The sequence below is a fragment of the Rhincodon typus genome, chromosome 37, assembly GCF_021869965.1.
Source record: "Rhincodon typus isolate 14 chromosome 37, sRhiTyp1.1, whole genome shotgun sequence".
Lineage (NCBI taxonomy): Eukaryota > Metazoa > Chordata > Chondrichthyes > Orectolobiformes > Rhincodontidae > Rhincodon > Rhincodon typus.
This window is the reverse complement of record NC_063368.1, coordinates 12,165,198-12,190,134: the sequence shown is the minus strand read 5'-3', so window position 1 is coordinate 12,190,134 and position 24,937 is coordinate 12,165,198. Positions and strand designations below refer to the sequence as shown.

At 45.3% G+C, this 24,937-nt stretch overlaps 1 protein-coding gene across 2 annotated transcripts in view; it reads right to left on the bottom strand.

Moving 5' to 3' along the window:
* trpm4a (transient receptor potential cation channel, subfamily M, member 4a) overlaps positions 1 to 24,937 on the bottom strand; it is a 78,615-nt gene that overhangs the window by 37,044 nt on the left and 16,634 nt on the right. For both annotated transcript variants that reach the window (XM_048617724.1, XM_048617725.1), the window contains exons 2-12: positions 21,644 to 21,711; positions 19,382 to 19,559; positions 18,660 to 18,840; positions 17,997 to 18,163; positions 15,614 to 15,791; positions 14,418 to 14,482; positions 12,127 to 12,309; positions 10,297 to 10,399; positions 7,505 to 7,623; positions 3,238 to 3,606; positions 1,474 to 1,593 (exon numbers count right to left, since the gene is read on the bottom strand). In XM_048617724.1, the coding sequence (XP_048473681.1) occupies positions 1,474 to 1,593; positions 3,238 to 3,606; positions 7,505 to 7,623; positions 10,297 to 10,399; positions 12,127 to 12,309; positions 14,418 to 14,482; positions 15,614 to 15,791; positions 17,997 to 18,163; positions 18,660 to 18,840; positions 19,382 to 19,559; positions 21,644 to 21,711 (1,731 nt within the window). The remainder of the gene's footprint in view (positions 1 to 1,473; positions 1,594 to 3,237; positions 3,607 to 7,504; positions 7,624 to 10,296; positions 10,400 to 12,126; positions 12,310 to 14,417; positions 14,483 to 15,613; positions 15,792 to 17,996; positions 18,164 to 18,659; positions 18,841 to 19,381; positions 19,560 to 21,643; positions 21,712 to 24,937) is intronic.

The window sequence follows — 24,937 nt, the reverse complement described above, 5'->3', positions numbered from 1 at the left end:
TGGAATAGTTTAGGTTAGATGGGCTTCAGATTGGTTTCACAGGTCGGTGCAACATCGAGGGCCGAAGGGCCTGTACTGCGCTGTAATGTTCTATGTTCTATGTTCTTTTCTTTTATTCTTTCTTGGGATGTGGGCATCACTGGCAAGACCAGCTTGTCCCTAATTGCCCTCGAACTGAGTAGCTCACTCAGCCACTTCAGAGGGCAGTTAAGAGTCAACCACATTTCTGTGGGTCTGGAGCCAAATGTAGGCAACACTGGATAAGGGCTACAGATCTCCTTCCCTAAAAGATAGAATCCCGACACCGTGGAAAGAGGCCATTCAGCCCATCGAGTCTGCATCCAAAGAGCATCCCACCCAATCCCTACACCCCTGCATTTCCATGGCTGATCCACATAACCTACACCTCCCTAGACACTAAACTGGTAATTTAGCACAGCTAATGCACCCTAACCTGTACATCTGTGGGAGGAAAACGGAGCACCCAGAGGAAACCCACAGACACAGAAAGAATGTACAAACTCCACGCAGGCAGAGTTGCTGGAGGGTGGAATCAAACTCAGCCCCTGGCGCTGTGAGGCAGCAGTGCTAACCACTGAGCCACCCATAAAATTAGCAAACTAGCTGATTATTTTACAAATAAAAATGACAGATGCCATGGTCGCCATTAATGAGGTTAGCTTTCATTTTTAATTCACTAAGTTTAAATTCCACCAGTTGGCGTTGGGAGGTGAGGATGAGAAGGGATTTCAGCTGAAATCCCTTGACTTTTATCTGGTGCCTTTTGGCGCAATGACAGTACCACCCCACACTCCAAATAATGAGGAGGTGTCCCAGATTATTATGAATGCTTGAATAGGTGAGCAACTGCATTAGCTTAAGAGGCAACATAATATGGGATCATGTAAGTGTCCTCTTGTGGTGAAGTGGTAATGTCGCTACCCCTGGACTAGGAGGCCTGGGATCCTGTCCCACTACCGCGAGAGCTGTGTAATCACATCTTTGAAACAGTTGATAAGAAAAATAGGTTAAAAAAAAAGGGGTCATGTTAGCACTGTCCTTGCTTTGTCTGTTTCTACTATATCTCCCAGTTGTTCAACCCTTCAAGAACTCTGCATTATTAATTCTTATGGCTGCTCCGTCCCTGATTTCCTTTACCTGCCTGGCATCGGAGTCCTGTCCCAAAACATTTCCCCCCAAATGACACATCTCAGGAAGGACCTTTGGGTGTGACACATTAAACTGAGGCCCACAGCTCTCTCTCAGGTGGAAAACCTAAATCCTTGACCAAACTTTGAGTCAGCTCCCTTCAATGCAACTGGGTGTCAAGTTATGTCCGATCCTATGTAGCAGGGTGTTTCTCTTGAGAGAGAGAGAGAGTTTCTGATGTGCAGGTTTTTGTCGTTGATGAAGAAAGGGGACAGAATCCCTGATGGATCGAATGGACCAGACCCTCTCCTGTCCAGCTCTCACCATTTCCCAGAAGTAGGTGGACATCTCATTGCGGCTTTGCAGGACTGCCCAGATGAACAGGTCTGTCCAGGGAGTGGCGCATTTCCTCATCTGATAGGACAGCTCCTGAGGTTTCAGTAACTGAAATCGAAGACGTGATTATTATTTGGTGATATTAGGTTCACGCTTAACTCCGTTAGGATCGATTCTAACCCTCAAGCCGGCAGGTCAAGAGTTCCCATCGGCCCTCCCTTGGCAGCTCTGTGTGGTTCTGAGGGAGTGTTGCACTGTTGTAGGTGCCATCTTTCCCCATGTTCTACTTAAAGCCCTGGGCAAAACTCACTCCCCAAGACCAATTCCAACAAAAGTGATTCATTGCTTATCATCCTCATTGCTGTTTGTGAGACAGTAGAAAGAAAGACTTACATTATATAGAGTCATAGAGTCCTACAGGAAACAAACCCTTCGGTCCAACTCAATCTGACCTAGTCCCATTTGCCAGCATTTGGCCCATATCCCTCTAAACCCTTCCTATTCATATACCCATCCAGATGCCTTTTAAATGTTGTAATTACACCAGCCACTTCCTCATTCCATACGCACACCACCCTCTGGGTGAAAATGTTGCCCCTCAGTTCCTTTATAAATCTTTCCCTTCTCACCTTAAACCTATGCCCTCTAGTTTTGGAGTCCCCAACTCCAGGAAAAATACCCTGCCTATTCACTCTATCCACGCCCCTCATGATTTTATAAACTTCTATAAGATCAGCCTTCAGCCTCTGATGCCCCAGGGAAAAATGCCCCAGCCTATTCAGACTCTCCCTATAACTCAAACCCTCCAATCCCAGCAACATCTTTGTAAATCTTTTCTGCATCCTCTCAAGTTAAAAACATCTTTCCTATAGGAGCGAGACCAGAATTGTGCGCAGTACCCTAAGAGTGGCCTTGCCAATGTCCTGTACAGCTATGACTTGTCATCCCAACTCCTATACTCAATGTAGTAACCAATGGAGGCAAGCATGTCAAATGCCTTCTTCAAAATCCTGTCTAGCTGTGGCTCCACTTTCAAGACAATATGCATCTGCACCCCAAGGTCTCTTTGTTCAGCAACACTCCCCAGGACGCTACCTTTAACTGTATATGTCCAGCACCTCACTTTTATCTAAATTAGACTCAATTTGCCACACATTTCACAGCCTCATGCTGCCCCGTAGCACTTTAGAGCCAATGAAGTAATTTCAAAGTGTAGTCACTATTATAATGTAGGAACTTGGGCAGCCAAGGTGCACACAGGAAGGTCCCACACCGGCAATGCAATGATGACCAGGCACTCTGTTTTTGTCACGGTCGCTGAGGGGTGAAAATTGGTCAGGAACTCAGGCAGAACTCCCATGAGATGGTTTACACCCAGCTGAGAGAGCGTTGGGTGGGGAAAGGCTCAGTTTGACCCCTCACCCAAAGGTTTGGCACTGCTGACAGTGCAGCACTCTGGCACAAGAGCATCAGCCTTGACCATGTCATGGGAACGAGGAACAGAGACTCTAGCCGATGACCTTTCTGACTCAAAGGCAAGAGCTTTCTCTCAGCAGTTGAGAGAACAGACCCAAGGGGATGAATGGCCTCCGTGTTACTGAACGAGCTGTGCTCTCGAAGCCATTGGGCCAGGGTGGTGGTGGGGGAGGGCGGAAGAGTTTGCGAATAAAATGCGCGATGCTAACTGTTCCCACTCAGCGCAAATTCAAGACTTTCGAGCCTGGAAAAACAGACCGGAAGTCTGACTCTTACTGGCTTGTTTCTGTGTGAATCGGCCTGTTTGAAGAGTTGTCCATACATGGGCTCGCAAAAATCTCCCATCAGGTCCTTCAGCACCTTCAACACCTCGAGGAGCGTGTAGCTCTGCTGAGCCCCAGATAAGTTTGGGTTGACAGGCAGCAGCATGGACTCCTTGCCCCCTTGCAAGGACCTCCTCTCCTCCTTCTTCTTCTGTAGGAAGCTATTGAGGAGAGATTTGCTTGCCACCATGCTGTAGAGCTCCTCCAGGCGTCGGTATGAGAGGTACTCCACCATGTTAAACCCGTTGTCGATGAACAGCTTGACAAACTCCGTCTTGTCGTTCACCAGGGCGGCAGTCATGGGGTCCTCCAGGTCGCTAGACTGTAAAGGAAACAACAGGGTGAGCCCCTCGGCCTGTTCCCATTGCCTGTTCCTCGCCTCTCCCGATGCGATTCTCTGTCATAGAGTTACAAAGTCATACAGCGCAGAAACAGACGCAACATGTCCATGCTGCTCAGGCTTGCAAAATAAACTAGTCTCACTTGCCTACGTTTGGCCCATATCCCTCTGAACCTTTCCTATCCACGTACCTGTCCAATGTCTTTTAAATGTGTAACTGTATCTGCATCCATCACTTTCTCGGGCAGTTCATTTGACACATGAACCACTCCGTAAAAACGTTGCCCCTCAGGTCCCTTTTAAATCCTTCCCCTCAAAATTATGCCCTCTAGTTTGAACTCCCCTACCCTAGGATAGGATCTTTATTTTTCACCCTATCTATGCCACTCATGAGTTTATAAGCCTCTACAAGGTCAGCCCTCAGCCTCCTATGCTCCAGGGAAAAAATGTCCCAGCCTATGCATCCTCTCCTTATAACTCAAACCCTCCAGTCCTGGTAACCTTCTCGTAAATCTTTTCTGCGCTCTTTCCAATTTAATAATATCCTGTATAGTTACTTAGGTTTTTGTGAAGGCATGAAGCCCAGCTCTATGGCACATGGGATTCAGATACCAACAGGCCACAGTGTGCTGGCTCAGTCAGGCCAGGACTTCGCCTGCTACAACAGGCATTGTGAATTTCTGGGCCTGGCTGCAGAATGGGGGTGGGATCCCCAGAGGGAATAAAAACAGTAAAAAGACAGTCATACTTGGAAATGACATACTGATCAAGCCATACTGGAGCTCCATTTTGAAGTGGCCATACCAGACCGCCATACGAGACAAGTTGTATCAATAACGTTAAAAAAAACAAAGCATTGCAGATGTTGGAAATCAGAAACAAGAACTGAAATTGCTGGAAAAACTTAGTAGGTCTGGCAGAATCTGAGGAAAGAAAGCAGAGTTCACATTTCGGGTCCAATGACCCTTCTTCAGAATAATACGTATCTTTCACAAATTTTACTGGTCTTTCCTCAAGGCCTCATCTGCTGCAGTAAAGCCATGGAAAAAAAAGTTATGTATGGACCCTGCCAGTGTTCTATTTTCAGGTACTCAGAACGAGTTGGACCAGTTTACATCATTTTCCAGTTCCACTGGTTTTTCTGCTCTTCAGAGGCTTCTGCAATAGGCCTCAGTGTTGCTAGGCTGCAGTGTACATGGCCAGACTGTGGAGGACTATTATAACCCTCGGTGAAATTGCCAAGCTGTAGATTAATTCACGATCAGGAGGCCTCCTACAATAGGCCTCAATATTGCTAGGTTGTAGATAACAAGACCCAGGCTTTAGAGCCTGCTAGAAGTGTTGCTAGGTTTCACAGAAGAGGCCTCCTCCATGTAAGTCTCAATGGTGGGCCAATACAGGCCTCACTCCTACCATAGGCTCATTATGTTGCAGAATATGGGATGTTACCAACATTGTTACATTTCTGGAGGAGTCATCTCCTGACCTTTGAATCAAGAATGTCTATGAGTGTATATATGAAGTTTTAATTTGTTCACGAGATGTGGGCATTGCTGGCTAGACCAGGATTTATTGCCCATCCCTAATTCCCCTGGAGAAGGTGGTGTTGAGCTGCCTTCTTGAACCAGTGCAATCCTAAGTATGTTGGGATGACTACAGCGTTGTTACAGAGGGATTTCCAGGATTTTGACTCCGTGAAACTGAAGAAATATTAATATATTTGCAAGCCAGGATGGTGAGTGGCTTAGAAGGTGATTTGCAGGTGGTGGTGTCCCCACGTATCTGTTGCCCTTGTCCTTCTAAGGGTAGAGCTCATGGTTTGGAAGGTGCTAACAGAAGATCATGGGTTTGTAAGGGGCATTGGTAGATCCTTGGTATATTTCTGCAGTGTATCCTGTAGATGGTACACACTGCTGCTACCGTACATCAATGGAGAAGTGGGTGAACATTGAGTGTGGTGGACCAATGAAGTCGGCTATTTTGTCTTGGATGATGTGAGATTCTGAACTGTTACAGAGACTGCACATGTCGACTTAAGTGGGGAATATTCCATCACAGTCCTGATTTGTATCTTGTAGATGGTAGACAGGCTTTGGGCAGGTAGGAGGTGAGTTACTTCCCTCTGAATTCCAATCCTCTGACCCTGATGCCATGGTATATGGCTGGTCCAGTTCCGTTTCTCGCTCGTGTTGATGGTGGGGGATTGTGCCATGGTAATGCTGGTGAATGCCAAGAGGCAATGGCTAGATTCACTTTTGTTGGAGCTGGTCATGGCCTGGCACATGTGTGGCACAAATGCTATTCATGTTGCACAACCTTGATTTTTTTTTAAGAAAAGTGAGCAAGGAAAGTGATTCAAGAGAGTGAAAGACAATCTTTCTTCCCTATTGGGTATTTTAGTCATGGTAACACTCTGAAGGTGTGTCTTTGGTTCCTGATAATTCCGAGCCAGTCCTGGAGAGTTGGTGAACATAGAGAACATAGAGAACAGTACAGGCCGTTTGGCTCACGATGTTGTGCCAAACTTTTACCCTAAACCTAAGGTCTATCTAACCTCCACCCCTACCTATCATCCATATGCCTATCTAATAGCTTCTTAAATGGCCCTAATGAGGCCGACTCCACTATCCTCTCCAGTAATGCATTCCACGCCCCGACCACTCTCTGAGTAAAGAACCTACCTCTGACGTCTCCCCTCTATCTACCTCCACTCACTTTAAAACTATGCCCCCTTGTAATAGCTACGTCCACCCTAGGAAAAAGTCTCTGGCTGTCCACTATCTATACCTCTGATCATATTGTATATCTCTATCAAGTCACCTCTCATCCTTCATCGTTCTAAAGAGAAAAGCACTAGCTCTCTCAACCTTTCCTCGTAAGATCTTCCCTCCATTCCAGGCAACATCCTGGTAAATCTCCTCTGCACCTTTTCCAACGCTTCCACATCTTTCCTGTAATGAGGCGACCAGAACTGGACCCAATACTCCAGATGTGGCCGAACCAGGGTTTTGTATAGCTGGAGCATAACTTCACGGCTCTTGAACTCAATTCATCAGTAACTTTCAATTCCAATCACTCGACAGTGATTCCCATTGTCCCCATGACCGACACGAGACTCCCCAAGCAGGTGCTGTACTCCCAGCCTCAGAACGCCAGGCGAGCCCTACATGGACAGAAGACAGAGATCCCCACAAGGCCTCACTGGGGAAGTGCAGCATTCTCACAGACACCTGGGAATCACTGGCCCCACACCGTCCAAAGTAGGCGAGGAGCATCTGGGAAGGCATCAAGCACATCAAGACTCGCTGTTGGGAGAAAGAGGAAGCCAGGCGCAAACAGCGAAAGGAGCGTACTGTCCCACCCGACTCTTTCCCGCGACCACCTTCCGCCCCAAGTGTAGCAGAGCGTGCGGAAGCCATGCTGGTCTGTACAGCCACCTACGGACTCACCCCGAGAGTGGTGGAGAATCATCCTCGTCTGCGAGGGACCTCTAATGAATGAATGGATGACACATAGGGACACTAGGGTGGGATTGGGATTGACTGCTATGTTGGTCATGACCCTCCGCGTCTGGACGCCATTGTCATGCTGGGCATTGGTTGGGGTCTTCAGGGAGTGTCTTTGAACGATGGCCAGGCTAGAAAATGGTGGGGGTTAGCGCAGGAGGGATTGTAAAAAAGAAAGGTTCTACTTTCACATTCTTCAACCCTTCCCTCATTCACTGCATTTGTATAGCACCTTCAAAATAGTAAAACTCCCAAAATGGAATTGTAATCTTAACAGTTTGTGTTGTCCAATCTCACGGTCTTAGACATCCAGCTCCAGTCTTTTCCAGTCTCCGTACACATGTACACACCCACACACACATGCACACACTTACTTTCCACTCGATTTCTCCATTAAATAATTGGCTTTTGGCAATATCCACTCGGCTCCAGGCCACCGCCAGTTTCAGCTCATCGAGGTAACTCTGGGCATCGGTTCTCTCCTTTTTACAGGCTGTGGAGGGACAGAGAGCAGGGTTCAATGTCGGTGTCCCTCTTCACATCTTCCCTCCTTTGTACACCCCCAACACACATCTCCAAGAGTTAGCGCTGGCAGTGATCAATAGTGGGAGAAATTAATCTGAGAATGGCCCATGCCAATAGCAGTCAGTCCTTGGGATAGTCTACAATGGACTGATCAATCCTGCATGGGGTCAGCCCTGAGAATGGTCAGTCCTGGGGTGGGGGGTAGAGGTGGGGGTGAGGTTCAGTCCTGCTGGGGGGGGGGGGGGGGGGGGGGGGGTTCGTTCTGGCCCGGGCCGGGGGGGGGGGGGGGGGGGGGGGGGGGGTGGGGGGGGGGTGCAGTGGTGGTCAGTTCTGCAAAGGGCAGGGGGAGGGGGAAATGAATCTTTTATTTGTCGTAGACATTGTAATAATATTCAGGTGAAGACCTGAATGCTGTTATCAGCCAAATAAAAAACAAAGAGGTGCATCACTGGAACACCTCCCAGAACTCCAAGCTGTCCCGTTGCACTTTCCAGCCAATGATGTTCTTCTGCAATGTAACCACTATTGCAATACAGGAAACGTGGCAGCCAGTTAATGCACAACAAACTCCCACAAACACTGGTGAGATAACCACCAGTGATGCTGGCTGAGGAATAGATATTGACTAGGATACTGAGCAGACTTTTGACAATTTTCTTCGGAATAGTGCCATACCTTTCACCTTCACCCGAGAGTTCAGGCAGCGCTATGTTTCAATATCTTATCCAAAAGGTGATGTCTACAACAGTGCAGTACCACCCCAGGTTCAACCTTGATATTAGTGTTTACATAGAGTCGTAGAATCATACAGCATTGAAACAGACCCTTCGATCCAACCAATCCATGTTGACCATAATGCCAAACTAAACTAGTCCCACCTGCCTGTGCTTGGCTCTAATCTCTAAACCTTTCCTATTCATGTACTTTTAAAGCTCTTTTAAATATTGGAACTGTACCTACATCCACCACTTTCTCTGGAACACATGAATCACTCTGTGTAAAAATGTTGCCCCTCACATACTTTTTAAATCTTTCTCCTCTCACCTTAAAAATATGCCCCCTAGTTTTGAACTCCCCTACCCTCAGGAAAATACTTTGTCATTCACCTGATCTATGCCTCTCATGATTTTATAAACCTCTGTAAGGTCACACAACCTCCTACTCTCCAGTGGAAGAAAAGTCCCAACCTATCCAGTCTATTTTTATAACTCACATCCTCTATTGCAGCAACATCCTGGTAAATCATTTCTGAACCCTCTCCAGGTTAATAATATCCCTCCTGTAGCAGTACTCCAAAAGAGGCCTCACCAATGTCCTATACAACATCATATCCCAACTCCTAAACACCCTATCTACCTGTGACACAAATTTCAAAGGATCATGTACCTGAATCCCTAGGTTTGGAGCATGGTCTTGAACTCACAACCTTCAGGTTCAGAGACAACGTTGCTATCCATTGAACCACGAAAGCAAACATAGACTGGACCTCAGACTCTGTTGCTGAGTCAGTTTTAACCTTATCAGGGTACCAGATACCAAACTCCAATTGACCTCAATGATTCCCTTGGAGCGCGGAGTAAAAAGCAGGCCAGATATCCAAGGGGACATGGGTCCATTACATTGTGTCAGCCGAGGACAGAATCCTTCAAACAGTAACTCCTGGGGCAAGGGGGTTATCTGATGGAGGAAGGTTGGAAAGATTATGCTTTTGGGATAAAATAAAAATGCCTTCCCTCAGAGAGGGGTGAGCCTGTGGAATTCTCTGCTTCTGGAGCTAGATATTGTTCTTAGGACCAAGGGACCAAAAAGGTGGGTTGGCCATGCAAAAAAAAATGACTGGTAATGTCCAGGAATGCACAGATTAGGTGGATTAACCATTGGAAAAGCAGGGTTATGGGGATTGGGGTGGCTTGGTCTGGGTGGGATGTTCTTTGAAGGGTTCGGTGCAGAATCGGTGGGCTGAATGGCCTCTTTCTACAGTGTAGGCATTCTTTAATCTAGAGACATAGGGAGAAAGCAGGAATTGGGCGCTGAGTTGGATGGTCATACATGATCATACAGAATGGTGGAGCAGGCTTGAAGGGCCGAATGGCCTACACCCAAGTTTCTGTCCATTGTGAATTCAACAATAAAAACGTCACCTGACTGAAACAGCCAAGATCTTGAGGGACCTTGACAGGATAAAGTTCCAGAGGATGTTTCCCCTTGAGGGAGAGACTAGGGGACACAGCTAGATGTCTTGCACTAAAGATGGTGATGTAGGGAATTTTTTTCTCTCTGAGAGGTTCGTGAGTCTGTGGGATTCTCTGCCCTAGAGAGTAATGGGAGAAGTGGTCATTGAATACTTTTGAGGGAGATGTACGTGGACTGTTAACGAACGAGGGAGTGAAAGGAGGATTGTGGGTAGGCCAGGAGGTAGAGGAGAAGCCATAATCAAATCAGCCATGATCTTATCCAGTGGTGGAGCAGGATGGAAGGGATGAATTTGCATGCACAAATGATGACTTTCAGAGTCGAATAGGCTTCTGCATTGGCTCACAGGCCATGAATGCCAACACCATCTGACAAGAGTATACCCCTTGAAGACCAAGGGAGAGGGCAGGCACCGGACTGTTAATGATTTATTCTGTTTGGATGTTACCTTTGAAGAGCGCCTTTAAAATGATTGTATCGAACTCTTCCGTCCCATCCAGATCTGCCCTGTAGACTGTTATTAGTTGCTTGTTTTCAAAAATCCTCTCCACCTACAAGTAAACGTGTGAGGACATGAGAACATTGTGCGGTCAATAAAGTGAAGAGTAATTAAATATAGCTGATGGGCAACTATCAGCACCCAAACATGGCTAACTAAAACAAGAAGGGAAGAACAAGAGAGACAGAGAAATGGAGAGACAAAGAGAAAAGTGTTCAGTGGTACAATCCTGATTTCTGAATCACAACACAATTCTTACAGAAATGGAAGAAGGCTATTCAGCCCATCAAGTCCACAGCAACTCTCTGAAGAGTATCCCACCAAACGCACCCCCTTACCCTCCATAACACCACATTTCCCACACCTAATCTACATATCCCTAGACACTATGGGGCAATTTAGCACGGCCAAACCACCATAACCTGCACATCTTTGGAGTGTGGGAGGAAATCCACGCAGACAAAGGGAGAACATGCAAACTTCACACAGACAGTCACCCAAGGGTAGAATAAAATGGAAGTCCCTAGCTCTGCGAGAGAGCAGAGCTAACCACTGAGCCACCATGCTATCCCATTGTGGGTCCATAGACCCAGGGGAGACTTGGGTACTTACACCCTGTTGCAGCACTGAGGGAGCACTGTATTGTCAGGGAAGGTGATGGCATTGTGAGATTATCCCTAGACTATTAATCCAGAGAGTAAGGTAATGTTCTGCAAAGTTAGGCTTGAATTTAAATAGTGGAATTTGAATTGAGATAAAAATCTGAAATTAAGAGTCTAATGATGACATAAAATAGTTGTCAGTTGCTGGGGAAAACGCATCTTTTTCTCCAGAGAAGGAGACTGCCATCTGTAGACTATCTGGCACTATGTGGCTGACTCTTAACTGACCTCTGGGCAATTAGGGATGGACTATAAATCAGCAACTCCCACATCCTGTGAACGAATATAATAAAAAATGTGTTGTCTTTTGTATAATGGAAGCTCTGTCTGTTCTTTCAGGTGGATGTGAAAGTGCCATTTTGGAAAGGTGCAAGGCATGTATCCAGTGGTCCTGGGTAATGTTTATCCCTCGATTGACATTTCAGAAAAAAACTATTATGATATCTGGTCATTCTCACATTGCTGTTTGTGGGAGCTCATTGTGAACAAATTGGTTGTTGTGTTTCCTTCATTACAACAGTAACGATATCAGAAACACGATTAGAAATTGCTGGAGAAACTCAGTAGCCATGGCAGCATGTGTGGGGAGGGGATAAAAGCAAATTTAACATTTCAAGTCCAGTGACTCTCCCTCAGAACCATGGCTCAAAACGTTAACTCTGCTTTCTTCCCACAAATGCTGCCATTCCTGCTGAGTCTCTTTTTGCAATTTCTGTTTTTGCTTCATTTCTCCAGCATCTGCATTTCCTTGTGTTTTAGAAACGATAGCAGACTGGCTGTAATGTGATTTTGGAATTTCTGAGGTTGAGACCGGTGCTGTGATAGCAAGAAGGAACTTTCCCTGCCTCATTCTTGTAAAAGTGCTGGGAGATCTTTGAGGCCCACCTGAAAGAGCGCTTCAATGTATCGTGTGAAAGCCAGCATCTTTGATAATGCTGCTCTCCCTCAGTACTGCAAGCATCAGGCCGGATTGTGTGTGCACGTCTCTGAATGGTGCTTCCAAGAATAATTGTGAGCCAGAGGGAAAGCTGTTAATGCAGCTTGGGCCTTAGAGGTGTTCTACGTTGCTGACCTCTCTCCAGCCTACGGCAGGTCCCTCACTGCTCTGGACACTCACCAGCTCGACCAGCCTCTGGATGTCTTCGGAAGGGAAATGCTTCTGGATCTGCACTTCCACCTCCTTCTTCAGGGTCTCCGCTGTGAAGGATCCCATCATGACCTCAGCCAAGATGTCGGCTAGCCCCCCTGACCCTGCCAGGATGAGCCATGGGATGTTGTTCGTTGTAGCTTTGTAAATTCTCTAGAAGTCCAGGAGTGAACAGGACAGGTTTAAAATACTTGCAACATGGAAACAGGTCCCTTTCGCTCGGCGCTACCCGACCTCAGATTGTGAGACAGGAGCCTGAGGCGGCAATGGCTGAACTGGGGGGGTCACGACCTCTGAGGCAGCAATGGCTGAATTGGGGGGGTCACGATCTCTGAGGCAGCAATGGCTGAATTGGGGCTCACGACTTCTGAGTCAGTAATGGATAATTGTTGGGGAGGTCAGGCTAAATTTGAGGGTCATGCCTTCTGAGGCAGCAATGGGAAATTTTGAAGGTTGAAATAACTCCACAGAAACCGGTATCCCATCACCAAGTCATCGTTTATTTACACATGGAGAGTCCTCGACACTGATCCAGCTCCCTCAGAGTGAACAGAACCTCAAATTCCTGTTTATATCAGTCAGCCAGGGCTTCCTGATTGGACCAGGTTAACAGCCCCAATCAGGGAGCACATATTCTATGAGGTCTACCTGGCTGACCTTGCTACAATCACTACAGGGTCACAACCTCTGAGGCAGCAATGGCTGAATGGGGGGGTTCACGACCTCTGAGGTAGCAATGGCTGAATTTGGGGATCACAACCCCTGAGGCAGCAATGGCTGAATTTGGGGGTCAACCTCTGAGGCAGCAATGGCTGAATGGGGGGGTTCACGACCTCTGAGGCAGACATCAAGCTCCGACTGTGTGTGTGGAAAACCACATCCCATTTAGATCTTCATGTTTTTAGGTCATTGTGGAGTTGGATCTCTGAGATCAGATTCCAGCTTCAAAAACATCAAGGTGTGGCTAGAAGTCCTTTAAAAACTCTGAAGATTAAACATGTAGCTTCACCCTGGCCCTACCCACCCACAGGCCTCACAACAACGCCCCAACCCCACACCCTCACCCACTCCACTTTCCTCACAGTCAGAAGGGAAGAAAAAACAATAGAAACAAAAACAGTTATCCTTGGAAGCAAAGCTTCTGCTCATATAGAAACTCCATTTTGAGATGTACAAGAGCATTTGGACCAGGATGTATCATTCATACATTTTACTGGTTTCTCCTTCAGGACAGCCCACAGCCATCGCAGGGGTCACGGCACCTTTCAAATCTTGAAACACAGGGTCATGGCGGGGAAGAAAATATATGCAAAGCAGTGGTCCAATCAGTTATAACTTGGTAACTTTGTCAGGATCCCTCAGAGAAACGGTCTCTCAGTTATCGTCACCCAATGGAGAATGAGTTTGAGTAGAAAATCAAAGCAGGGGTAGGTCTTTTGCCCTTCAACCCATTCAATAAGGTCATGGCTGATCATCCAACTCACTCTCCCTCTCCCCTTCCCTTTGATCTTTTTAGTCCCAAGAACTACATCTATCTCCTTCTTAGAAACATTCAATGTTTTGGCCTCAACCACCTTCTGTGGCAGAGAATTCCACAGGCTCCCCACTCTCTGAGTGAAGATATTTTTCCTCATCTCAGTCCTCCATGACATAGTGGAGAGGATCTCCTTAAAAAGGAGGTCATCCTCTGGGAACAGGACATTTTTCATAGAATCCCTACAGTGTGGAAACAGGCCTTTCGGCCCAACAAGTCCACACCGCCCCTCCAAAGAGTATCCCACCCAGACCCACTATTCCCATGTCTAACCCACCTAACCTAAACATCCCTGGGCACTATGGGACAATTTAGCATGACGAACCTATACACTGCACATTTTTGGACTGTGGGAGGAAACCCACGCAGACACGGGGAGAATGTGCAAACTCCACACAGACAGTTGCCCGAGGCTGGAATCACACTCAAGTCCCTGGCGCTGTGAGGCAGCTGTGCTAACCACCAAGCCATCCTTAAACTCTTAGAGCCTCCCCAGCGGGAAATTGAACCCCGGTCTCCCTTGTGACAGGCAGGGGTACTAACCATTATACTACCGAGGACGCCATCTTCCAGTTAATGGGACAGGTCTGATTATTGGGCCTTTACCACCAACTGTAATGTTAGCTCCTGCTGCGACTGCCGGTCACTGTGGAGAGAGACAACTTTCAAGCTAGCGCCTGCCTGCTCACTATACATTCAGATAGAATGACTTAAATCAGCTGCTCACCTCCAGCATGTTAGGCCCCCCCTGGATCAACATGCACAGCACAGGGATCTCGATGCTTCCTCTCCCTGCAGGCAAAGAAAATAATTAAAGCACGGCCCTCTCTGGGACACAACATTAATATGAGCATTTGTCGGTTCCTTATTTGTTTGTGTGCCTCCACACATGCCTATTCTACGTCAGAACATAAGAAATAGGAACAGTAGTAGGCCATTCAGCCCTTCTACTCTGCTCCACCATTCAGTAGAACATGACTGACCTGCCTATGACCTTAACTACACCTTACCCCCAACTTCATTTTTTCCATAACTCTTGATTCTCTTTGTCGATCAAAAATCTAACTCAGCCTCGAGCAACTCAATAACCCATTCTCCACTGCTCTGGGGAAGAGAATTCCACAGATTAACATTCTTCTAAGAGAAGAAACCATACAGTCATACAACACAGGCAAGGCCTTTCAGCCCATCAAGTTTGCACTAACCTATCTACGCTAACCCCACTTGGCCCTGTGCTTGACCTATAGCCTTGAATGTTATGACACTTCAAGTGTTCATCCAAAGGCTATGAGGTTTCCAGCCTCAACCCCTACCCCACCCCTTCTCCCCGCCTCCCAGGCAGTGCATTCCAGGCCCCCAATGCCACCCTCTGACTGAAAAAAACCTTTCCTCAGATCCACTGTAAACCTTCCCACCTCTCACCTTCTCATTTCCCACTTAAAAGGAAGTGGTTGTTGTGTTTCCTTCATTACAACAATAACAATATCAGAAACACGATTAGAAATTGCTGGAGAAACTCAGTAGCACTGGCAGCATGTGCGGGGAGGGGATAAAAGCAAATTTAACATTTCAAGTCCAGTGACTCTCCCTCAGAGGCATGACTCGAAACGTTAACTCTGCTTTCTTCCCACAAACACTGCCATTCCTGCTGAATCTCTTTCGCAATTTCTGCTTTTTGCTTCATTTCTCCGATGGATTCATTCGAGAAATGTCTCACTGTCAACGGAACTCTTTCATGAGGTTGAGTGAGATGTTTGTGGAGAAACAAGGACCAGACCAATGTCTCGTGGTGGGCAATGACTGAAAACCAATTAGGGGGTGACTCTCGCACACTGTTTTAAACAAAGGGACATTGGGTCAACAACACTCTAGAGACTTGACACCAGCTTGGACAGAGCGGCCTGCCATTGTGTTGATACACACCTCCGATTCCTGTCCTCTGTGTCAATATATGTTGCTCCAGCCGTGCTTGGAACTGAATTTCTCCCCCCATTCGATTGTTGGTGCCGTCATCCACCAGAAGGAAGGCAGAGTAATTGTCATCCAGCGTGTACTCTTCATCTTTGTCACTGCTCACTGTGTATTTGGCAGGGAAGGACCCCTGACCAAATGCAAACAGCCATTTCATTAAAGAAAGAAGCAAACCTGGGCTTACAGATACACACGTGCATGCCTCTCACACACATTGTTACACATACTCTCACACTCATGTACATAGCATGGTGGCACAGTGGTTAGCACTGTTGCCTCACAGCGCCAGGGACCCGCGTTCAATTCCACCCTCGGGCAACTGTCTGTATGGAGTTTGCTGCACATTCTCCCCGTGTCTGCATGGGTTTCCTCCGGGTGCTCCGGTTTCCTCCGACGGTCCAAAGATATGCAGGCTAGGTGATTGGCCATGCTAAATTGCCCGTAGTGTTCAGGGATGTGTAGATTAGTTGGGTTATAGGGGGATGGGTTTGGGTGGGTGCTCTGAGGGTCGGTGTGGACTGGTTGGGCCGAAGGACCTGTTCCCACGCCGTAGGGATTCTATTCTATTCTATACACTTTCGCAGAGACAGACACTCAGACAAATGAACACACAGATTCTCCCAAAATAAAATTACTGGGGCTCCCCAGTTTACGAGCGTTTGACGTATGAAGGTTTGTACATACAAACACAATCCCATACTGGGGTATAATGTTAAAGGTCTGACATACATTTCCTGTAATTACGAACAGCTATTTTATATTGCCCTGCATGGAGTTCCAACTTGCAAGCTTATCAACTTGCAAGCACACTCAGGAACAGAACCTGTTTACAACCCAGGAATTGTCTGCACACAAATAACTTTGCAGAAATATGCACATTTGAACAAACATACAGATATACATATATACAGCTGCAGGACACACATGCGTAAATACAGATACACAAAAGTGATAAAACCATAGATAATAATGGCTGTTCATAAAGTTTGTAAAGCAACTTTAAACATAGAACATAGAATCTCTACAGTGCGGAAGCAGACCATTCGGCTCATTGGTCCACACTGACCCTCTGAAGTGCATCCTAACCCTCCCCCCTCCCAAATTTATCCCCATAATCCTGCATTTCCCATGGCTAATTTACCCAACCTATACAACTCCAGACACTATGGGCAATTTAGAATGGCTAATCCACCCAACCTGCACATCTTTGGACTGTGTGGATTAGGGGGGTGGGATGCTCGGAGGATCAGTGTAGACTTGTTGGGCTGAAGGGCCTGTAACCGTATTGTATTTATTGTATATATTGTAATTATACAATAATCCAATACACACTTTAAAAACATGTGCACATTCTCACTGACACGCACACACACACACACATTCGTACATACACACTCATACACACAATCTCATTCTAACATATATTTGCGTTTGGAATATCACAAGGCAATTCACACCAACAGCGATTCATGCCCATCTCTTTAGAAGGTAGCAGTGGTGAGCTGCTGTAGTCTGTGTGGTATAGATACATCCACAATGTATTTTCTCTTGCAGTTCGATAGCATTAACTGTATTATTGCATCATTTCAAAGGGCAGTGAAGAGTCACCCACATTGCTGTGGGTCTGGAGTCACAGGTAGACCAGTTCAGGTAGGGATGGTAGATTTCCTTCCCTGAAGGATATGGGTGATTCAGATTTATGTTTTTACAACAATCTTGTAGATTCATGGTTGTTGTCCAGATTTATGACTTGAATCTAGTTACTCAAATGCTACGGTACAAACAGAACCCAAGTCTCCAGGTAATTAAGCCAGATGTCCAGATTATGGGTATAGTAACATTCCAGTTGGGTTACTGTGCCCCCAGCACACACTAATGATGATCATGTACCATCCTGCTGGTAATATCCCATTTCACTGGGAGGAGGAGACTTACTTTCTCACTTTATTCTGTGGAATTATCTTTCCCAAACAGTAGTAGAGTCAGGGTCCTTGAATTTGAGTTAGGTAGATTTTTGATCAAGTGAAGTCAAAGGTTATGGGGAGTGGGCAAAAAAATTGCTTAAGGCCACAATCTGATCAGACATGGCATTATTGTAAGGCAGACCAGGTCCCTAACTCTATCAGTGGGCCAAATGGCCTACCCTCCTCCATATTCTTATGTATAAGCCAATGCAGTCATATCTATTCTGACAAAGCCCCCTAATCTGTCAGTTCTGAGGAAGGGTCACCTGACCCGAAATGTTAACTCTGTTTTGTTTTTCTTCACAGATGCTGCAGGACCTGCTGAGCTTTTCCAGCATCGTCTGTTTGTGCCCCGAATCTGCCAGTCTTACCTTGGGGTTCACAAGACGCTCTTTCTCGTACACTATTCCCCAAGGTGCTATCCCCATGGCAACCACCTTGGCAGTCGACCGTGTATTTGCTGTAGCATGGTCACGCACTGCCTGACCAACGTACTTGCCAATCCCAACTTGTAGTCCACTCGTCATAATCCACGCTCCTGTGAGAAGGATCAACATGAACATGATCAACCTAATGTGGGAGCGTATCTGCTAACTGAGGGTTAATAGGTTGAAATTGTCGTCTCATTAGGCCAAGCAGCAGTGACCATTGTTTTAGTCTACCTGAACACTTGTTGTTAACTAAGGGTTAATGGGTTCAAATTGTAATAGCCTAGTCCTGCACATATTCTCTATGTTTCTAAAACAAGGAGAAACAGGAAATGCTGAAAATACTCAGCAGAACTGGTAGCACCTGTGGAAACAGAAACAGGGTTAACGTTTTGAATCCATTAGGATTCTTCTTCAGATTTGAAGAGCCATGTTGGATTCAGACACTTTGTCTCTCCACGGACACTGCCTGACACACTGTGTACTTTCAGCACTTCCAGCTTTTATTTCAGATTTCCAGCATTGCACTTTAATTTAAATGCAGACAAAAGTCGTATCCTACTTGTTAGCCATGGTTTTGGGGGGTGGGGTAGTGGGGATCCTCACCTGTACTTTGTGCAGCTTTGACTAGTCCTCGACGGAGGATGTCCTTCAGCCAGGTCTTCATCTTTAAGTTCTGTTCACCCCCGACAACGGACACCACCAGGTTGGGATGCGCTATCCCCCAGAAATGGGTGATGAGGGTGTAGACGATCGCAGGGTCAGTGTCCGAAGAAAGTCGCACAAACTGTGAAGGAGAACAGCCTGCATTTACATAGCGCCGTTCACTGCCTCCACAGAGCGCTTTGCAGGCCAATGAAACGTGGCCACCCCGTAACCGGCTGACTTGTGCACAGCAAGATCCCACAAACAGAAACGTGCCAATGGCCAGATCAGCTGTTTGTGAGGTCAGTTGTTTGTCCAGGGAACCACTCCCCTGCTCTTTAAAATAACGCTGCAAGATTTTTATTTTTAAAAAAAATTCTTTCCAAGCTGGGAGATAGAGCCCCAGTTTAATACCTCACCCAAAAGGCAGAACGTGTTCACAATCAGGGTAGATTTTTACGCAGGTAGACAACAAAATCCAACAGGGCCATTTTGAAGAACAGCTGGGAATTTCCGCTGGGGGTGTACAACACATGGATAGCTCTTTCAGTGAGTGTAAGATGGGCTGAATGGTCTCCTTCTGTGCTGTGTGATTCTACCATTCGACCCATGATCCGGGGTCAACTTCACTGAGTGGTCCGCTGCTGCATTAAAGAGTGGAAGTGAAACCCCCTCATTCCTACCTTGCCTTGCCTTCTCCCTTTCCTGAAAAACGCCACGTCTCCAAAAGCGTCGGTTGGCTCCTCTGTCGTGTGATCTGCCGTGTTCCATCTGCTGACCACGGCAGCCCCAAAGTTGTCCTCCATTGCCACCTGTTTGTGGCAAGTCTTGGGATAACCGCATTGGCAGAGCTGCAGTTTGCTGAAGGGAGTGAGACGTGTTAGCCGAATTGGTCAATAGAGAGATAAAGAGGAACTTTAAGTTTCCCTACATGCTTCAAATTCTGGCTTTCCACCCCGTTCTGATTTCCTTCATCCCTTGACTGTTCTCTCTGTCTTTTACTGCCTAGGATCTGAGCTCTAAAGATTCTCTCCCTAAACCTCTCCACCTCTTTCTCCTCCTTCAAGGCATTTACCAAAATCTATCCCTTCGACAAAAAGATTAAAATTCGGACCAGAAGCAGACCATTCAGCCCCTCTAGCCCATTCCACCATTCAATAAAATGATGAATGATCTGACTATGGCCTCACCTCCACTTCCCTTTCTCTCCCCACAACCCTTGAGTCCTTTGTCAGTTGAAAATCTGGCCAACACAACTTTGAATATAGTCAATGACCCAACTCCAACTGCATTGGGGAAGAGGATCCCATTCATTAATGATCTTCTGAGGGAAAGAATTTCTCCTCATCTCAGTGTCAAATAGAAAATGGTGTCCTTTAGTCTTGGACTCCATCCACAAGGGGGAACATCTCAGTATCCATCTTGTCAAGTACCCTCAGAATCTTATATGTTTTGTAAGGTCACATCTCATTCATCTAAACTCCAACAGATATAGCCTCAACCTACTCAGGTGTTCCTCATAAGCTAACCCCTTCATCCCAGGAATCAGTCAAGTGAACCTTCTCTGAATTGCTTTCAATTCAATTACATCATCTCTTAAAAAGGGAATTTCTTCAGCCAGAGAGTGGCAAATCTGTGGAGCTCATTGCTGCAGAGGGCTGTGGAGGCCAAGTCATTGAGTGTATTTAAGACAGAGATAGACAGATTCTTGACTGGTAAGGGGATCAAGGGTTACGGAGAGAAGGCAGGAGAATGGGGTTTGAGAAACATATCAGCCGTGATCGAATGCTGGGGCAGACATAACAGGCCGAATAGCCTGATTCTGCTCCTGTATCTTATGGAGACAAAACTATACATAATACTCCAGACATGGGCCTGTACAGCTGCACCAAACTTTCCCTTATTTATACTTGATTCCCCTTGGAATGAATGTCAATATTCCAATTGCATTCTTAATCACTTGCTACACTTGCAAACCAACCTTTTGTGATTCATGCACCACCTATTCCTTTTGTGGCTCAGTGTCACATTTTGACAGATGATGTGCCTGTGGAATTCTGGGAAATTATTTATTGTGTTTAAGGCATTATGTAAATACAAGTTACCATGGTCGAACTTTCTGGGAGGGCCCTAATTGTAACCTCAGAGCAATTGTTCTTTCCTTCTTTATGTAACCAACAGTCCACTTCCCTTTATGTATCCCAGAGTGTGCACTGTCTTTCTATCCCCAAGCATTATATTACTCATGGTCTATCTATCCCACAGTTTCCTGAAATTAACCTCCCTGCTTCTATCTGGTCTATTTCCTTCATAATTTTATACGTTTCTATAAGATGCCCCCTCATTTTCTCAATTCCAATGAATATAGTCCCAGCCTACTCAATCTCTCCTCATAAGCGAACATTCTCAACTTTGGAATCAACCTCATGAACATCCTCTGCACCCCCTCCAGTGCCAGTACATCCTTTCTCAAGTATGGAGACCAAAACTGTACACAGTACTCCAGGTGTGGACTCACCAGCATCCTATACTGATACAACATAACCTCCCTCTTTTTAAACTTCATCACACTAACAATGAAGGAAAATATTTTGTTGGCCTTCTTAATTACCTGCAAACCAACTTTTTGTCATTCGTACACAAGTACACCCAGGTCCCTCTGCACTGCAACATGCTGCAATGTTCTTATGTTTGCAACATTGTGCATACAACAAGCTAAAGAAGGATCAAATAAGTTAATATTTCAAATTCACCAATAAAAATACAATGTCTTTGACTGCAATCACAGGCACATTTTCAAAATCTGCTCAACTTAACAATTTCTAATTATTCGTGAACAATGGATCAGAGCAAAACACAACATGGAGTAAATTGTAGCTAACCCATCCTAGCCCATCAATCCTTCTGGAGTATTCTTCCTTCTATGTTCTCTATTCATCCTTTACCTTTGAGTAGCTGTATCCTCTAGGAAGGTGGAACAGATTTTCTTCTTTATCACCTTGGGGATCCAGCTCTGTTGAACAGAAATACACCAACATTCACCAGATTAGTTCCTCACTGGGTACTTCATCAATGAACAGGTATTGCCGTGAGACTGACAGTCAATATAGTTATAACTGAGATGAGAGAGTGGTCTTTTGATAAGGGGCTGCTTAAATTGGGTCTATATCATTTGGAGTTTAGAATAATGATAAAGTTTATTATATATCCTGCTATTAGAGCTGATGGGCCTCCTTGATTCACTGGTAGTTACTTGATGCTGTTACTAAGTGGTGGCGAAATGATCAGATCTGTATCACTGCAGTGATGCACAATAAGTAATGTCTATTTCTTCTCTCTTAGACCAGAGATATTCCAGACGCTGAAAAGATTGGATTGTCTGTGCCCCTTGAACACTCATTTGAATTTGGTAAGTCTGAAGAGCTGACAAGAATTGATTTTCAAATGAGTATTGAATCTTGAGTATCACAGCGGGTGTCCAAATGGAAGTCTCATTGATTTCTTTGTCCCAGTTGAGGAATACACCAAGGGATCCTACATCTAACAGTTTCCAATGACTGAAGGATTGATGACTGCAGAATTAAGATAATTGGCAAAATAACCAAAAGTAAAAAAACGTTGTTTAAGCAACTAGAAGTTAGGATTTTGAACTGCACCGACTGCCTTTATTGGTCAGTGCATTGAGTATAGGAGTTGGGAGGTCATGTTGCAGCTATTCAAATTATTGGTTAGGCCACTTTTGGAATATTGCGTTCAGTTCTAGTCTCCCTGCTATAGGAAAGATGTTGTTAAACTGGAAAGTGTTCAGAAAAGATTTACAAGGATGTTACCAGGGTTGGAGGGTTTGAGCTACAGGAAGAGGCTGAATAGGCTGAGGCTATTTTTCCTGGAGCATCAGAGGCTGAGGGCTGACCTTATGGACGTTTATAAAATCATGAGGGACATGGATAGGGTAAATAGTCAAGATCTTTTCACCAGTGTAGGGGGAATCCAAAACTAGAGGGCATTGGATTAAGGTGAGAGGAGAAGGATTTAAAAGGGACCTAAGGGGCAACTTTCTCACACAGAGGGTAGTGCGTGTATGGAATGAGCTGCCAAAGGAAGTAGTGGAGACTGGTATAATTACAACATTTAAAAGGCATCTGGATGGGTAAATGAATAGGAAGGGTTTAGAGGGATATGGGCCAAATACTGGCAAATGGGACTAGATTAATTTAAGATATCTGGTTGGCATGGACAAGTTGAACCAAAGTTTCTGTTTCCGTGCTGTCCAAATCAATGTCTCAATGAAAATGATGAATTCAGAAGGAGTTTTCAACAGAAATACCCAGAACAAAATATGCAGGAGTATGGGGAATGATTGCAGTAATGGTAATAAGAGGATTGTCTTTCAAAAGAGCTGGTGCAGACTTGGGCTGAAAGGCATCCTTCAGTGTTGTACCATTCTTTGATTCTAATGAGAGACGATCTCATCAAGACATACAAGATTCTGAAGGAGATTGACAGAGATGACACTCAGAAGCATTTCCCCCGTGTGTGAGGGAGCTAGAAAACGGCGCACAGCTCATTTAGGACTTAGATGAGGAGATGTTTCTTCGCCCAAAGGGTTGCGAATCTTTGAACTGCTCTACCTCAAAGGGTTGAGGATTCGCCACCGTTGAAAATATTGAAGGTTGGGTTAGATGGATATTTTTGAGATGGATCTCAGGAATTCAAGGATACAGGAATAGTTGGCCTGAACACCAAAGGTCATCCATTATCGTAATGAATGACAGAGCAGATTCAAGGGGCTAAATGACCTATTCTGCTACTATTTCTTATGAAATAACCCTTATTATTTCGTAACATCAACAATCAATGAGGCACAATGCAAATTATGATGAAATGATGGCAAAGTGATTACATTCAGAGATAATAGGAACTGCCGACGCTGGAGAATCTGAAATAACAAGGTGTAGAGCTGGATGAACACAGCAGGCCAGGCAACATCAGAGGAGCAGGAAAGCTGATGTTTCGGGTCTGGACGCTTCTTCAGAATCCTGCTCCTCTGATGCTGCTTGGCCTGCTGTGTTCATCCAGCTCTACACCTTGTTATCTCAGATTCTCCAGCATCTGCAGTTCCTGCTATCTTTAAGACAATTGTTAATGTTTTACTAAATATTTTAGCACTGTATAAAAATAAAACAAAACTCATTTGTCTGTTGGTATGAAGATCAATAAACTCCAATACATGCCATTGGTGACTTGGGCCTGAAGAAGCAGTTCAATAACACTGCGTTAAAGCTGCTGAATCATTCTGCACTCGCACCATGTAAACTTTAGTGTGCTGTTATGAAGAAAAGCAGCATTACCAGTTGTAAAGCTGTGAAACACCAAGGGTATTATACTAACCTGAAACTAATGCTAACTCTTAGCACTGAGAAGGTTTGTTCGATTAACTAAATTCCATACGAATGGCCCACTGCCTGCCCATTCCTATGTGAGTGCTCTTTTAAATTGCACTGTTCTTGTAACAAATAATATTTTATCTTTAAACGTACATATTTGTACCCCCAATTTGTTTTCTTTATTCCTCGCAAAACTAAATCGTGCTTTAAACAGCAACCTTATGCTCAGTAAAACCTCAAGATGACAAGTGGTCAACTTTCTCAAGCTAGCATGCGATAACTGGCATTCACATTAAATGTCACAAAGACAAATGTCTCCGCACTTGTAAATAATGCAAATATGCACTAAACACTACCCACCCAAATATTTAAAATGAAAGTGTGGTACACATTCCCAGATCTCAAATGTTAGTATACTTCATATGGTGCCAGACATTTTCTACTGGAGATGCAGAACAAGTGCAAACCAGCCGCATCTTTCCTCAGTACTGAATCCTGCTGCTACTGCTGCTCTTCAATAAGAAATGTTTCTTCTGTCATGTGTGATTTAAAATTCAATGGATGACATGAAATGTTCTCCAGCCATCACCTGCTCTTTTTTTTTTGCATTCTCCAATTGATAATGCCAAAAATAAATGGGCAGGTGGCTGCGGAGAGTTATTAACGTTGGTTTTCCAATATATTGCCGGTTTATGTATGGTAACATGCTTCTAGAGAATACGTACTAGGAAAAGCTGAGTGATCGCGTGTGAACAAATTTTTCGGAATGTATATGTAAAATAAAATAATGCACCTAAACACTGTTTGTCCATGTTAAAATAAAGTTAAAATTATAATTCAATGGCAAAGATC